We start from the raw sequence: 15,306 nt of genomic DNA, 5'->3' as shown, positions 1-15,306 counted from the left end.
TTTGTTGTGTATTAGGTCGCGTGTTTTAGGAAAGGTCGCGTGTACTCTCAGAAAGAGGGTCATAGGTGCGCATTGGATAGATCAAGTGCATTGATCTTGTTTAGCACTTCTGTGATTGAGGAGCAAACTCTTATTTTAATTGTCCACTACACTCTAAGCTGACAGCTGATAAGGACCGCTCTCAGTTCATGCGCTTTGTTGCTTCAGTTAATTGCCTTCTGCTTGGGAAAATAAAAATGTAGTTAATAGTACATAAACGTTTTGGCCTTTTAATTGGATTAAACTGTGTTCGATGTAGCATATTTTCCTGTTTATTAAAAAAATTCTAAATGTAGGCCTATTAGGCTATCTATAACAGATAAATGCTTGAAGGTAAACAGTTAATGTTAACAGTAGCCTAGAACGAAATACTAAATATTATATCAAATTTAATATTTGGCTTCAAAATATTGTTGCACCTATTTTCAATCGCAAATGTAAAATCGCGTTTATTTTAGGGGTAACCATAGCAACAGTAGAAAATTGACCTAACACTAGAAAACATAGATATCCATCAGTTTATTAAATACATAAATGTAGGCTATGACAAAAGACTTTGGGTCTTTTGGGTTACTCGAGAAACTCAGCAGATTGCGCCCTAAAATGTTCTTATTGAAATCTTTTTTTAAGTCAACTAACTCTGAAACTGTATAACACTGTCGAACACTGTCACGAGCTAAGACAATGGCTTCTTGAGGTCCGCAGGAGGGAAGGAGTTAACGAGGGTTGTAAATTCACCCCACATCTGTCAGATTTTAAGAGTGTGACGTACAGAGGAGGGGGGCTGGGGGAAGAGAGAGAGGAGAGAAAGAGTTGGGGCCGAGATCGATGAGGATACAGAAGGGCAAAACCACAGAGATAATGACAGCGACTGAGCGCGGTGCTTAGACATAGATCGGCGCTTATTTTTGACACGATTGCTGCATAGCGAAGTCCGGACATCGGACGAAATCATACACGGCCTTACGCATCATTTGTGTTGCATCCTCGACAGTTGTGGTCCAGCGAGAATCTAGCGGATAACGGCGGTGACGGACCAGGACCGAGCCTTTGCTTCTTCTTCTTCTTCTTCTTCTTTTTTTAACACTGAAATATGCTGATGACAAACAAAAGTCGCTGTTACACAAAACCAATTGCTGTGTGATTGTAAATTCGGAATTTCTGCAGGTGTAGCCTATAGAATATCCCATCCCATTATCGGCTTTTGGTTGCGTTTTGGAGAGGCTGATTCGCTTCTCTCCATCTAGTCGGATAAGCTGCGTTGTGAGGTAAGCAATTCTAACTTAATTCTTTTCCTCCTTTTTTTAAACGTCGATATGATTGTTGAAGTTAGTTTGGAACTGAAATAATTGTATTAAATAGATAAGCTATAATAAATAAGTTTGCTATTAATAGACAAAAAAGTTATTACTTAATAACGGAATTAATCATTAGGTTCAAGTAGCTATTTTAATATTTGTGACGAATCAATACAGCTGAATAAATTTATCAATAACAAATCAGTGATCATGGTCCTGTCTCTTTTTCAGCATTGGTCGCCAAGGCAAAAGCAAGACTCACATGGATAAATACAGATGCATTTATGGAACACAGAATTTGCTTGCATGACCCAAGATGGTGCCACTGTGATGAAATGTCTCTGAGAGTACACTGAAATCAGATTTTGAGATATAAACAGCATCAGGAACTGTTTTTATATTATATTACAGTAACCACACATTAGACTGTTAGAAAAACACATCAGCTGGAATTTAAGGAAGAAGCGGAGTGAGGAAGGTAACGACATGGATGGTAATATGGGTGAGATGTCCGTGCACAGCCACGTAGAGCTGGCGCACAGTCAGGACAGCCGAGCCATGCTGCACTCTCGCGATCTCGCGGCTGCTTTCCCTCGTCCCTCTCTGGGAGGCCCCGCCATGGGCCTGGAGTCCGACCACCAGAGCTCCGCGTACGACCACAGCATGGCAACTCTGGGGTATGGTAGGGATGCACCAACCAGTTGTGGTAGCACCTACACCACATTAACACCCCTACAACCCTTTGATGACAAATTCCACCATCATCACCACCACCATCCCTGCCTGCCCGTCAGCAACGTCATCGGCAGCTTCACTCTCATGCGAGAAGATCGAGGTCTAGGAGGAAACTACTACACGTCGTATGGAAAAGACTTTGGTTTGGGACAAGGTCTGTCTCCACCTCTGGGCAGTGCAGGCCTGGAGACCGCCATGCATGGCTATGGTAGCCTGGGAAGTCAGAACGGACACAGTAGCCAGATGCTTCCTGGTGGCCATGAGGTCCATATGGGCAGCAACGGGGGGAACATCTGTCGAACAGCGGCAGACTTTGTGAGGGAGATGTCACCACCCTCTTTGGGGGGCGAGCATGGGGTCAGCCACCAGCTAAACAAAATGGATGCCCATCAGCACACTCCCACCTACCACCCCCATTTATACAACCAGAGTTATCAGCACCACCTCTCCAGCCAACAGGCCTCCAAGCTTGGGGAGCTCCCTTCTTCTTCCCCTTCCTCCTCCGGCTCCAGCCTGGGAAGAGAGGGCATGCTGGCTGGCTCACAGAATGGCGGCGGAGGCGAGGAGATCAACACTAAAGACGTGGCTCAGAGAATCATCACTGAACTGAAGAGGTACAGCATCCCACAGGCCATTTTTGCAGAGCGGGTTCTGTGCAGGTCTCAGGGCACTCTGTCAGACCTGCTCAGGAACCCCAAACCTTGGGGGAAACTCAAGTCTGGCCGCGAAACCTTCAAGAGGATGTCCCGCTGGCTACAGGAGCCAGAGTTTCAGAGGATGGCCTCCTTACGTCTGGAAGGTAAAAGAGCTTGTTCAGTTGAATTGTAGTTTAAATGTATTGTTGTTGTGAAACAGAACAAATGCCCAAAATTAACAAGTCGAAATGGGCGAGTATTGTTTAAGACAATGACAATTGGTACATATATGATCAACCACAAATAAAGTAAAATTTTCCATTACAGTTATTCAGTCACAATACATGAAAAGTACCACAGATACAACAGTATTTTTGACCAACATTTGATCAAATTACAGTTAAAATGAACATATCAATTTGTTGCAATAAGGCTAAATAAACATTTTTGAGAGATATTATTGAGAGATTTCACCTCAAACCCAGTGCATCTTGCCGTGTTACAATGTTTTGACATTGAAGAGGCTGAAACTTTAACTGTTGTCCAAAGCACACAAAGAGATCTAGAGAAAAACAGTAACATGAGAATGGACGATGGTGGGGTGGGGGGGGGGGGGGGGGGGGGGGGGGGGAGGCGGTGCGTTTGGCGATGCAGGGATGGGGCGGTTTTCAAAATGTCGGCTGGCGTGCTGCAGCAGCCACTGAGGATTGTGGGGTGGGAGACAAACACAGACACGCAGATTCTCCCGAAATCTTTCCGAATCCCAAGCGATCAATCACCTAAGCATGAAATACGCTTCAGAATGAATTATTCTGCTTGCATTACCACTACAGATATTGATTGGTGACCACTGTGTCCTCAGTCGTAGGGGTGTTCCATGCAACGAAATACATGGAATCAATCAATGCCCTGTTGGCCTGAGTGGTACCATGTCCTGCTGTTGTTGTTTTTTTGTGGTAGTCGCTAAACATGCCATTGTGGAAATCTTCGTGATTGGCAATAAATGTTCATACAGGATGATGAATGTAAACGTTGTTTTTTTGTTTTCTTTTCTTTTTGAGTTGAGTTTTTTGTTTTATTTTCATGCATAATTCAGGCTTGGCTTGAGGATTATTTTTCCTAAATTTGAATTGATATTGACTCTGAATTTTCTGTTGGCCAATTACTATTGGATGGATTTTTTTCTTGAGGCTTTTTTTCACAGCTTCTGTGCACAAAAGCATAGCATAAGTGGACACCTCTGTATTTCCCTATATAACCCACTTTCCATGAGTGTTGACTTTTCTCACCATGCCCTTTGTTTAATTACTAGCTGGTATTGATTTCCTTGGGAAAGCAACGCAGAAGGCTCCTGCACACACCTCCTGTGAATAAGACGGCATGAGCAAACATTAGAATGCATGCGGCTACACGCCTCCTCTCTCAGAGGCAGCAGGAGTTCAACTTACCGACACATTTAATGATGATTCAGCTTAATGCAGTGATTTTTAACCAGCATTTACACAACAAAAACCCATCCTTTTAAAATCCATCAGCACTTTTAAGATACTTGTTATTGGGAGGCTAAAACTATGATTTTTATTTTATTTTATTTTTTACAAGCTTTCATGCATATTGCAAACAGGGCCTGAGATCACACTGCATTTGTTGTACAATAAATGCATCTTTCAATATTTCATAAGCAAGATTTATTGACCTGCAATTCATATCCTGGTTTTTCTAGATATCACAAATCTATTTTTTCTTTCTCTCACTCAGTTTTTCCTCAGGTCTTTTGTGTGGATGTGTTCTGTTTGTTGTGCCTGTGTGTTTTCGCAAACTGGCTGAGCTTTGATTGGGAGAGAGACGAACAGAGAGAAATTCAGTCGCAGGGCAGGGTAGAGATCATTACTCTAAAGCTCGGTGTTCGGACAGCATTGGGATTTCAAACACAAGCACTGAAGCCTAAAGCTCTTGTCTTAAGGAATCACTGAGATATAATCGGCTTAAATAGCAGAGGCTCTTTCACTGATGCTGTTACTTTTACATCTTTAGCCCCAAACTATTTTTATTTAAAATTGCATAGTTACGTTTAGATCTCTGCCGCCCTGCTGAGATTGACAACAAATGTTGTTTGGCACGCAGAAGCTCCCCTTTCATCCAGCACTAAAGGGGTTAAAGCTCCTCTATAGGTCGGGGAGTCTGAGCAGCACAGATTTAATCAATAATTTCTATCAGCCTGTGGCCGAAAAAAAATCAGCAGGGGGTGGAGTAGGCAGGGAGTACGGCTTCGGGGGGAGAGAGGGGTGATAGGCAATTGGGGGGTGGGGGTGGTTTATGAAAAAGGCTTTCGATCACGTTTCAGCTACATGAGACAAGTGGTATACATCATGATTAGGGCCTGCTCCCACGATCATAAGAACTCTATGGGGGGAGGTTTATGTCTCAGAGTGTGGTGGATTTATAGCATGGTAATTCCTACCTTTTACACATGATTACAACATCAGGAAGCATTTAGTTAATGGTCGCCGTTGTACTGCCGAAAGCAGGTTGGGCCGATCGAGAGGATCGGGAGTTGCTTGAATAGGAGACAGGGGTAAAATGCTGAATTGAAACATTGAAATGTGCATTTTGAGGACAACAGACTTTCTTCTGTATTGTTTGCCATCTATTTGATATAGATGGTTATTGTTCAGCACGTTTACAGTCTTTCTTCATATCACTTAATCTCCCTTATCCTGAATTTCCACTCAGGGATCAATAAAGTACATTTATCTATCTATCAAGTTGGCAGTTGTCTGATAGAGACTCTCTCTGGTTTTCAGGCAATAGTCTGGTCAACACCCAGTGCGGTATTTAATTAAGCCGTGTATTATATAACAATAATAGCTGTATATGATAATTATATAACATAAAAATGCAGAGTATTGACAACATTAGCTCTTACTGATCTTTTGCATCTTTTTTGAGTTTCATTTTACATGCAATGTTTTCTATTTTAACGATTTGAGACCTTTTTTAGCCTTTGACTGTAATTTCCTGATTTTGTTTGCCTATTTTAGAACTTAATCGTCATCTCTCAATTTGGTTGCAATGTTTAAGATTTTTAAATGTTGATATCTTCAAAATGTGAGATTTTTTTTCATCCTTTGACTATATTTGCACTTGCTGAAACTGTCAGCCATTACTTGCTCATCTTTTTTTTTCCAGTTTGAAATTATTTATATTATTGTTAAAGACAAAAGCCACTTGTTAAAAAATCTACACTGAAACAGGCGCTCTTTATTTTCTCTCCAATTAAGAAAGTGTAGAGATTAGATAACAAAGATAAATAGCTAATAATAATTGAAAAGACCTAGCCTATTTATATTTCCAGGTCTTTTTAGACTAATGTTTTTCTCTCTTATTTTTCAGCTTGTAAGCGCAAGGAGCAGGAGCAGTCCAAGCTAGAGCGCAACCAGGGGCCCAAACGCACCCGGCTAGTCTTCACAGACCTGCAGCGTCGCACTCTCTTGGCCATTTTTAGAGAGAACCACCGACCGACCAAAGACCTGCAGATCACCATCTCTCAGCAGCTGGGCCTTGAGCTTTCCACCGTAAGCAACTTCTTCATGAACGCTCGCCGCAGAAACGTCAACCGCTGGACCGAAGAGGGCCGCCCATCCTCCACCGGCTCGTCGGGGTCCAGCACTGCATCTCCAGCTGTGACCTGCTCCACGGCATGATGGGAAAACGAGCCGTTTTCCGCTCTGCACAGCACAGGTTTACCTGTAGCTCCTAGAGTTTTTAATCAAGGGTGTTTTTGAATACAAATCAACAGCATATGAAACCAAAGATGAAGTCTTTAAGAGGGTGATGTCCGCAATGTCTAGATGAGACAGGCATTGATTGTAGTTTTAGCGTTGGTTATTTTAGCTTTAATCGTGAAGGACGAGCCCAACACATTAGGGCTTATGAAATCATTCACAAATCAACATATTGAGGGTTATGAATAGATATTGAAACGGTTTATTTTGTAATTTGTTACAACGTCTAAAATCAGTGCAAGGTCCAAACGTTTCTGGTTTTTCTTTGTTGATCGCGACAGGCGGAAAGTGGCAAAATGATATTTTTAGGGTTCTCGAGAGAGTGAGAGATGATTTTGCAACAAATGGACAATTAATGACCAAAGAAACCAAGAAGGATGCAAGCGAATATTTCAGAGATTCCTTTAAAGGGAAAAACTACTGGGCAAAGAAGCTGAAACCAAAATATGAACATTTTTCAAGAGCTTGTTTTCTTTTTATACTCCTTCGTTACAAAATGCACAGGATGGTGTCGCAGCCAGACAACTTAGGAAGAACTCGAAACAAGGTGGTGGGGAAAGTGCAGCCGTGACACTTTTTGCAACAGACTTTCAACTTGTTAGTGAGTTTCTGCTGACAGAATGGCTGCAAAAAAAATCCAGAACGCTCTCTTCTCTTGCAAAATCTGATTTCAAAAAATGATTTCTTAGATATGGAGATGGAGAAATCTGGTTTTTGTTTGTATTTTGTACAAATTTCAAGCACACAATCTGGCCGATGGCTTTTTGTACCGGGAAAAAGCTCAAAATCTCAATGATCCTGATGAAAAATACTTACAAAAAGCTTGAATTGAATATGAAATGAGAACCACTTTGTGTATTTATAATTATTTATGTATTTATTTCTAATCTTCTAGCTATTTATTTTATTTATTTGCTAGTTACCTTCAGTATTTATTTGTTGTTTGTACGTGAAAAACGACCCTGTCTCTGATAGGAGTCCCAATACCAAAGATGAATATTTGTCCTCCCTGAATGTCCAACGTTTCTCGTCTCCTGACCGCTGTGTTAGTATCTCGATAGACAGACTAGCGTACCCATCCATGTTCATGCTGCATGTTTAGACCCTTTAGGCCACAGCCTGACTGAACAGATCGAGACTCAGCGTGATCGTACAGCGGCACACAAGTGGCTATGAAGTCGAGATGCTTCTATATTTAGGCTGTGTTGAACTGTGATCTCCTCACTGCAGTCCACATTTACTGTACGACGATCATTCATGCTGCGCTGAAGTCTCTCGGGTGGGCAGTAGAGGGAGAGATCGTCCCCTTTTCAATGCTCTTTCTCGTTCCCCTGTGTTTAACCTTTGCAGGGCATGTAGTGAGGCCCCTTCGCAGCACGCACTTGAAAGAGGGCCCATGAAAGAGGCCATCGACTTTTGCCGACTTCAAAGAGGCCCTTTTTATCTGTGTCCTCTCGGTGGCTGGGGCCGGCGCTCAGCCAGGCCCATGGGCTTAGGGCGTTCACCAGGAGGGGTGGCAGATCAGAGGAAGGGGAGGGGTGGTGAATGGGAGTTTGGGGATGGGAATTAAAGTTTAATGAGCGACAATTGTAAGCGTGCTGTGCGCAGGGCAAAGGGTGTCAGCTTGTGCGTCTCAACTCTCCAGGTCACCCTGTTGCAGCGCTAGTAGTTAACTGGGTGGGCCTCTCTTTTCGTGGAGATGTAAGGATTTAGGTTATTATAATTTGCAAAATTACAGCGGTAGATGGTTAGAGATCACTCGATGACCTGTAGCGTCCCGAAAATCACGTTTAGCAGATGATGGTTGACGTACGTTAGTGTTTGGCGCCTCCTGGTGCATACTCTGTTCACACAGACTTATTGACAATGAAGAGGGGCACACATAAATCGCGGCATATTCTCGTAGTTTTTAACCTCTTCAGATATATTTGGAAGAGTTACTACAACGTGTAAATCTGAAGTGATAGTTCTATTCCGCTATCCCACCGAGGGGAACCCGTTTGGCCCTTTTTGTTCTACCCGACAGCTCTAATTTCATCTACCTCAACTGTGTGTGATGATGTGTCGTGTAGCTGAGATGTAACTGTACCAAAGATCCCATCCATTCAGGGAGCGTCTGTGCGTTACTAAGTTTTTATAGCCAAATGTGCTGGAATCAATCCGTGAACACAACTAAATCACAGCCCTACCTGCAGGCAGAGAGAACCTTGTTTGTGTGTTGAGCGTGTGTGTGTGTGTGTGTGTGTGTGAGAGAGAGACAGAAAAAGAGAGCGATTGAAGAACATTTATCAATTTAAAGACCAAATGGGAATGACAATCGGAGCAAGAAAGGGGATCTTGCTGATCTTATGATTGCTTATCCCTCCAAAAATAAAAAATAAAGAACCAAAGTGTTACCGTGTAAAAGTGAAGATAGACAAAAATAAATGTTAAATATGTTTGTCTCTACAAATATGATGCATTTTATGTTCAAACCTGATTGGATCACAACATAGGCTGACAGAATTCACTCTCAATGCTTTTTTTTTTCTTTTCTTTTTTGGAGATCTGGAGATCCACTTATTGACAGTTCAGATAAGCAGACTGAAAAGGTAGCAAGTGTTTTCTATTTTCATTTACCTATCACTCATCTGAAATCTCTTTCTGCTGGTGTGAACATCTGTGTCATTTTATGCCATTCTCTCCCTTGTGTTACCTTATGAATGTGGCTAATCAACCAAAGGTGTAAAAATCACAGCAATCTAAATGTCAATCATAACTGGACATTGTGTGCTGATCTTGAGAAATCCTTTAATACCTCATGTGAAACTGTTCGTTGTGATGTTGCACTGAATAAAACCAAGTCATTTGTAAACATATTGAATAGAGTGAAAGCATATTTCCTTTAAAGCTTCAGAAATAGCCAAAGGAAACATTTAAAATTCAATATTTATTTTGTAAGATACTCATAAGATACATTTGGGATTTTGTTTTAAAGAAAATGTAAATACAAAAAAAAAACAGAACACATTTACTGTTAAGAAAGTAGATTATAAAAATGTGCATTTCTTGTTTTGATATATTCATATATTTCAACAGGGTTTCATTTACATAACCGGGTAGCAGGCGTATGAGGCGATGCCACACATGTTGTTCTGGTTTCTGGCCATACGGATGTAGCCACCTTCTCCAAATCCTGGACCCCAACTGTTAAAGCAAAAGCAAACAATCGGCATCTGCATTTATTCATCTAAGGCCTGGTTTCACAGACAGGGCTTAGATTATGCCTTAGTTTAATTAAGACATTTAAGTAGACTTTTATAAACATGCTTTAGAAAATAACATGACTGGTGTGCATCTTGAGACAAAACAATGGCATGCTTTTTGCCATTGTGACCTGATATGGCATGATATGTCAGAGCAAGTTGCTTTCAGTTAAAACAGCTCAAACATGCATTTTAGTCTGGGACTAGCTTAAGCCTGGTCTGTGAAACCGAGGGAATATGTTTTGTCCGAAACAGATGTTTCGCTTTTACAAGACTTTGTTTTGAAACTCCTCTATTTCCACCACCCCCCCCCCCCCCCCCCCCTCCCCTCCAAAAAAGACCCAGTCAGGTTATGGCAACAAAATTTCACAATCATTCTGATTGTACCTGTTTTTGACCAGCCAATAGTCCTGCCCTGCAATTGCACCGTATCCCACAGCCAGCACTGCGTGGTTTATATGTTGGGTGCAGGATGGATCATTGTAAACTCCTGTGGACAGATATGAGATAATATCATAATAGTTTCCAAGAAAAAGAAAAATAATTTCGACCTTCAAATTCCAACTTAAAAACCTAATCTGGTAATCGCTATGACTGAAATGTGTAGAAAAGAAATACTCACCACTGTGATACAGTATAAACTTAGGGTGGGTGGCATCAATGGCCACTGAAATAGGCCCGACACTGGCCAAAGTCTCCTTCAAGGCCTCTTCATCTCCCTGATGGACAGAATAGTACTTGGTGCAGTTTGCTGCACGCTGGGATGGATTGTATCTGCACTGCCCTTGCTGTAGGACACATTTATTTATTAGATTATACTCATAATGATAATGGATTGCAGCTTTTAAATAATGTACCAAACACTGACAAATCCAGTGATGTAGAGACCTGACATGTATTGCTAAAATTTTGCAGTAACCGTTCTTGTCACTTCTAATATGGATTGGTTTTTCATATTCTTTCTTCTGTAATTATCACTTGTTTTTTCTTCACTTGGACCCACACAAACAACTTACCACTGCTTCATAAGGGTAAGATGAATCTGAGTCTATTCCGCCATTATCAATGACGTACTGGAAGGCCTGGTCCATATAACCACCATTGCAGCCCATGTTTCCATATTTGGAGGAACAGTCCACCAGGTTCTGAGGACTGAGGTCAACCAGCTTCCCTGTGGTCTTCATCAGCTGACCTTCAAGAGCCCCAACAGAGCTGAACGCCCAACAAGAGCCACATGCACCCTGACAGCAGAGAGAAAAGCATGATAAAACGACTAAAACAGGAAACACATGACCTGAGAAAGGGGTGGGAATCACCAGAGGCACCACGATACGATATTATCCCGATACTTCGGTCACAATACGATATTATTGCGATTTTAAACATATTGCGATATTCTGCAATATATTGCAATTTATTACCTTTTTTCAACTTCAATTTTTGCATTTTTTCCAAACAAAATTATTACATTTATATCGCCTAAATGTTTGCGCTCATTGCAATTTTTACAATGGGGGTAACATTGTTAAGAATTTACACAACACAAGGAAGCTTGATTTAAATTGTTTAATTAAATTGAAAAAAGTAGCACAAATAAATACAATAGAATAAAGATACAAATAATGACAAATAAAGAGAAAAGTTTTTGAATAGGTCTAACACTAGTATTCATAAATACAGAAACTGAATAATGTAATCAAATGTACAACACTGTATACTACCCAGATAGTAACACTGGGTAGTGGGTAGTATTTTAGTCCTGACTAAATTAAATACATAGGCTATTAATCCTGATTCCGTTAACTTAAAGCTATCTTTTGTTGTTTTTTTGACAACAAAATTAATGACAGACACATATGGCTGACGTCACTTTAAGAGCTAGTGCACGGATCCTGTGTTCATTATACTGTCACATGCGTTTTATGCTTATTAAAGACCAAACCGACTATGTTTAGAGTATACTCACGAAGACCGAAATTGACACAATTATGCGTGTTAAAGAAATACAATCTGCGAAAAATAACATTTGTTACTGGCCAGCTGTTTTTGAGGCGGATTTTCCATGAATGTGCGCATAGAAAATCATCTCAGAGCACGCGAACAGAGCACTGATTAGTTTAAAATCGCTTGAATGTTTAAACTGGTAAGACTTAAAAAGACGTGCAAATGGTAAACTTCAGTCAAGATGCACTGCTGGCCCGATTGTGCAAGTGAATATTCCGTCATGTCCCGACTCCTAAACGCGAGTGTGTATTATCGCCGCAGCGCTTGATGCTTGCCTTGCACAACACATTTTGAGAGAAGAGAGATAGAAGACGCGACACCGCTGAACACTCACGCAGACACGCACTCTACTACCAAAGTTAAATTCTCATGTGTAGCTAATTTAAATAATAAAAGATCGATAGTTGGCGCCCGTGTATCATACAGTATTGCCACAGAAAATATCGCGATACTATGCTGTATCGATTTTTTCTCCCACCTCTAAGAAATAGGTTGACGACTCAATGCTGCATTTTAGGTTGGATTCATGGGAAATACTTCAATGTGAAACTTGACATTTTCAAAATTGCTTTTGTCTCTTGTCTATCAAAAGAAACAAAAATAGCTGTCCAACCAAATAAAAAGCTACGTAGACACAAATCTAAATGACCAAATATCAGATTGTATTCTCTCAAAATGTACGGTATAATACCTGGTTCTTCACACTGGAGACATATCCCTTCTCTCTCCAGTCAAGAGAGTCTGGGATAGGAGCCCCAGAAGAGCCCACGAATGTCGCTGTTTGCCTCTTAAAGCCAGGAGAAACACGAGCCGTGGCTAATGTTTGCAGGATTTCCTCCGTTGTCTGTGATTCAACATGACAAACAGAGAATTGTGAGTTACAGATGATGAATTTGTTGCTTGCTTTGCAGAGCATATAGCCTATGCAGCTATCACCCTGTGGTCTATGTGGGTCCTAATGCCCCAGTATAGTGATGGAGACACTATACTGTCAAAATCAAAATCCTTCGGATGAGACGTTAAACCGAGGCCCTGACTCTGTTGTCAGAAAAAATCCCAGGATGTGATTCGAAAAAGAGTAGGGGTGTAACCTCCTCGGCATCCTGGACAAATTTGCTCATTGGCCTCTGTCCACCATCATGGCCTCCTAATCATTCCCATATATATATATATACTACTGATTTGCTTCATCACTCGGTCTCCTCTCCACCAATAAGCTGGCGTGTGGTGGGCGTTCTGGCGCACTATGACTGGCGCACATTCCCCCCCCTTCCATATATAAAGCGCTTTAAAGGGATACTCCACTTTTTTTGGAAATAGGCTCATTTTACAACTCCCCCAGAGTTAAACTGTTGAGTTTTACCGTTTTTGAATCCATTCAGCCGATCTCCGGTTCTGGCGGTACCACTTTTAGCATAGCTTAGCATACATCACTGAAGTGGACAAGACCATTAGCATTTCTCAAAAAAAATTTACCAAAGAGTTTCGATATTTTTCCTATTTAAAACTTGACTCTTCTGTAGTTACATCGTGCACTAAGACCGACGGAAAATGTAAAGTTGCGATTTTCTAGGCTGATATGGCTAGGAACTATACTCTCATTCCTGCGTAATAATCAAGAAACTTCACTGCCGTACCATGAGTGCAGCAGGCGTAATGATATGACGCAGCGCCTGAAAATAGTTCCGTTGTGTTGACGGAAGGTGGCCTATTTTCAGGCGCTGCGTCATATCATTGCGCCTGCTGCACTCATGGTACGGCAGTGAAGTTTCTTGATTATTACGCAGGAATGAGAGTATAGTTCCTAGCCATATCAGCCTAGAAAATCGCAACTTTACATTTTCCGTCGGTCTTAGTGCACGATGTAACTACAGAAGAGTCAAGTTTTAAATAGGAAAAATATCGAAACTCTTTGGTCATTTTTTTTTGAGAAATGCTAATGGTCTTGTCCACTTCAGTGATGTATGCTAAGCTATGCTAAAAGTGGTACCGCCAGAACCGGAGATCGGCTGTATGGATTCAAAAACGGTAAAACTCAACAGTTTAACTCTGGGGGAGTTGTAAAATGAGCCTATTTCCAAAAAAAGTGGAGTATCCCTTTAAGTACCCAAAAAAGCACTATATAAATGTCACAAATTATTATTATGCTTATCTTTATGGCTGTGTAAAATCTAGATACTATTGCAAATTAGATCTAGAACTTATTGTAAGTAAAACATAATGAAAAATAAAATGAACTGCAAAAAAAAATTTAATTATTGTATTCGGTTGATGTATATTGTTCCCTTATATAGTAAACAATGCTCAAATCTCACAGTAGTTTCATGCTAAAAAAATATAAACAAGAAAATAAAAAAGTATTGCATGCCAGGAGATTTTTGTCTGACGAAAATCATGAACAAAAAGACAAGGCAAAAAGGTTAATTGGACTCATGTTCTCACCATGTCACCCATGTGGTTCATGGCCAGGTCATATGAATGCATGCCCATGGAGGCCTCCAGGTTATGAAGGGTGATAAGTTCAAGGTTTTTCTCCCACAACTCCCTCCTGCCCAGTTCCTCAACCTGCCAATATGAACAAAAGACGATTCAACAATTTAATGCAGCAATATATGAAACTATTGACATCACTTGTCAAAACTATTTAGAACTATTAATTAACTATTTATATAAGTCTCATATGAATACAAATAAATTTTCTATCAAAAAAGCCCATGAAACAAGCTTTACCAGTTTGATGAGTATCAAGGAAGAGTTTTGTTTTCCTCACTGAACATGTGATAAGCAAAATACGATTCTAGCAGTGGGTAAAAGATCAGCTGTGATCGATGCTTATGAAACTCATGTTCTCACCTCGGCGGAGTAAAACTTGTCATGCGTCTTCTTCCACAACTCCCAGTGCTGGTCAAGATTCGAGTTGAAATGGGCCAGTGCTGCGCTACAACACACGGCAAACAGCAAGCTCCCGAACATCATGGCCTGACAAGAGCAAAACGGTCCATGAAAGTTACTGGCATGCATTAAAACATCAATATTTTATCTGTTAATACTGTATATGCTCACACATCAACCACAGTATGAAAAGATTATTTCATGAAGGAGACTTCTGTAACAATCTAGTTATTCATTCTTTACTTAGAATTAAACTTGTTCTGTCTCTATTTGCTACATGGTCCTTTTTATTGACAAGAGACAGAATCCAGATACATATTAAGGATCATAAGTAGGCCTACATATATGTGATATCATTCAATGGTATCCGTAATTTTGTTTATGTGGAGAAATTCTAAATAAAGTGAGGGGGAAAAAACAAGTCTTTCATTAAATAATATTTGATATTTTATGTATATATATATATATATATATATATATATATATGTATATATATATCTTTTGATCTTTCTATTCATCAAATAATTCTGAAAAAAAAAACATTCAACATTAATAATAAATATTTCTTGAGCATTTCTGATTTCTGAAGGATCATGTGACACTGAAGACTGGAGTTGAGTAATGACTGCTAAAAAAAAAAATCCCACTTTGCATCACATAAATAAATTACATT

General features: G+C 40.4%; 2 protein-coding genes across 2 annotated transcripts; one reads left to right on the top strand and one right to left on the bottom strand.

Annotated features, from left to right (window-relative positions):
- The first annotated feature begins 759 nt into the window (after window positions 1-759).
- On the top strand, window positions 760-8,919 carry onecutl (one cut domain, family member, like). Its single transcript, XM_056233098.1, has 3 exons — window positions 760-1,307; window positions 1,569-2,871; window positions 6,101-8,919. The coding sequence occupies exons 2-3, from the start codon at window positions 1,824-1,826 to the stop codon at window positions 6,409-6,411; spliced, it is 1,359 nt and encodes a 452-aa protein (XP_056089073.1). The 5' UTR covers window positions 760-1,307; window positions 1,569-1,823; the 3' UTR covers window positions 6,412-8,919.
- A 346-nt stretch (window positions 8,920-9,265) lies between these two features.
- On the bottom strand, window positions 9,266-14,749 carry LOC130069296 (cathepsin S-like). Its single transcript, XM_056233105.1, has 7 exons — window positions 14,595-14,749; window positions 14,184-14,306; window positions 12,433-12,585; window positions 10,754-10,978; window positions 10,360-10,525; window positions 10,125-10,227; window positions 9,266-9,678 (listed from the first exon to the last, which is right to left on the bottom strand). The coding sequence occupies exons 1-7, from the start codon at window positions 14,715-14,717 to the stop codon at window positions 9,579-9,581; spliced, it is 993 nt and encodes a 330-aa protein (XP_056089080.1). The 5' UTR covers window positions 14,718-14,749; the 3' UTR covers window positions 9,266-9,578.
- Between the last annotated feature and the right edge of the window lie 557 nt (window positions 14,750-15,306).

Source organism: Rhinichthys klamathensis, unplaced genomic scaffold, assembly GCF_029890125.1.
Source record: "Rhinichthys klamathensis goyatoka isolate OS25496 unplaced genomic scaffold, OSU_Roscu_1.1 h1tg000359l_1, whole genome shotgun sequence".
Classification (NCBI taxonomy): Eukaryota; Metazoa; Chordata; class Actinopteri; order Cypriniformes; family Leuciscidae; genus Rhinichthys; species Rhinichthys klamathensis.
This window is presented reverse-complemented; position numbering and strand designations above follow the sequence as displayed.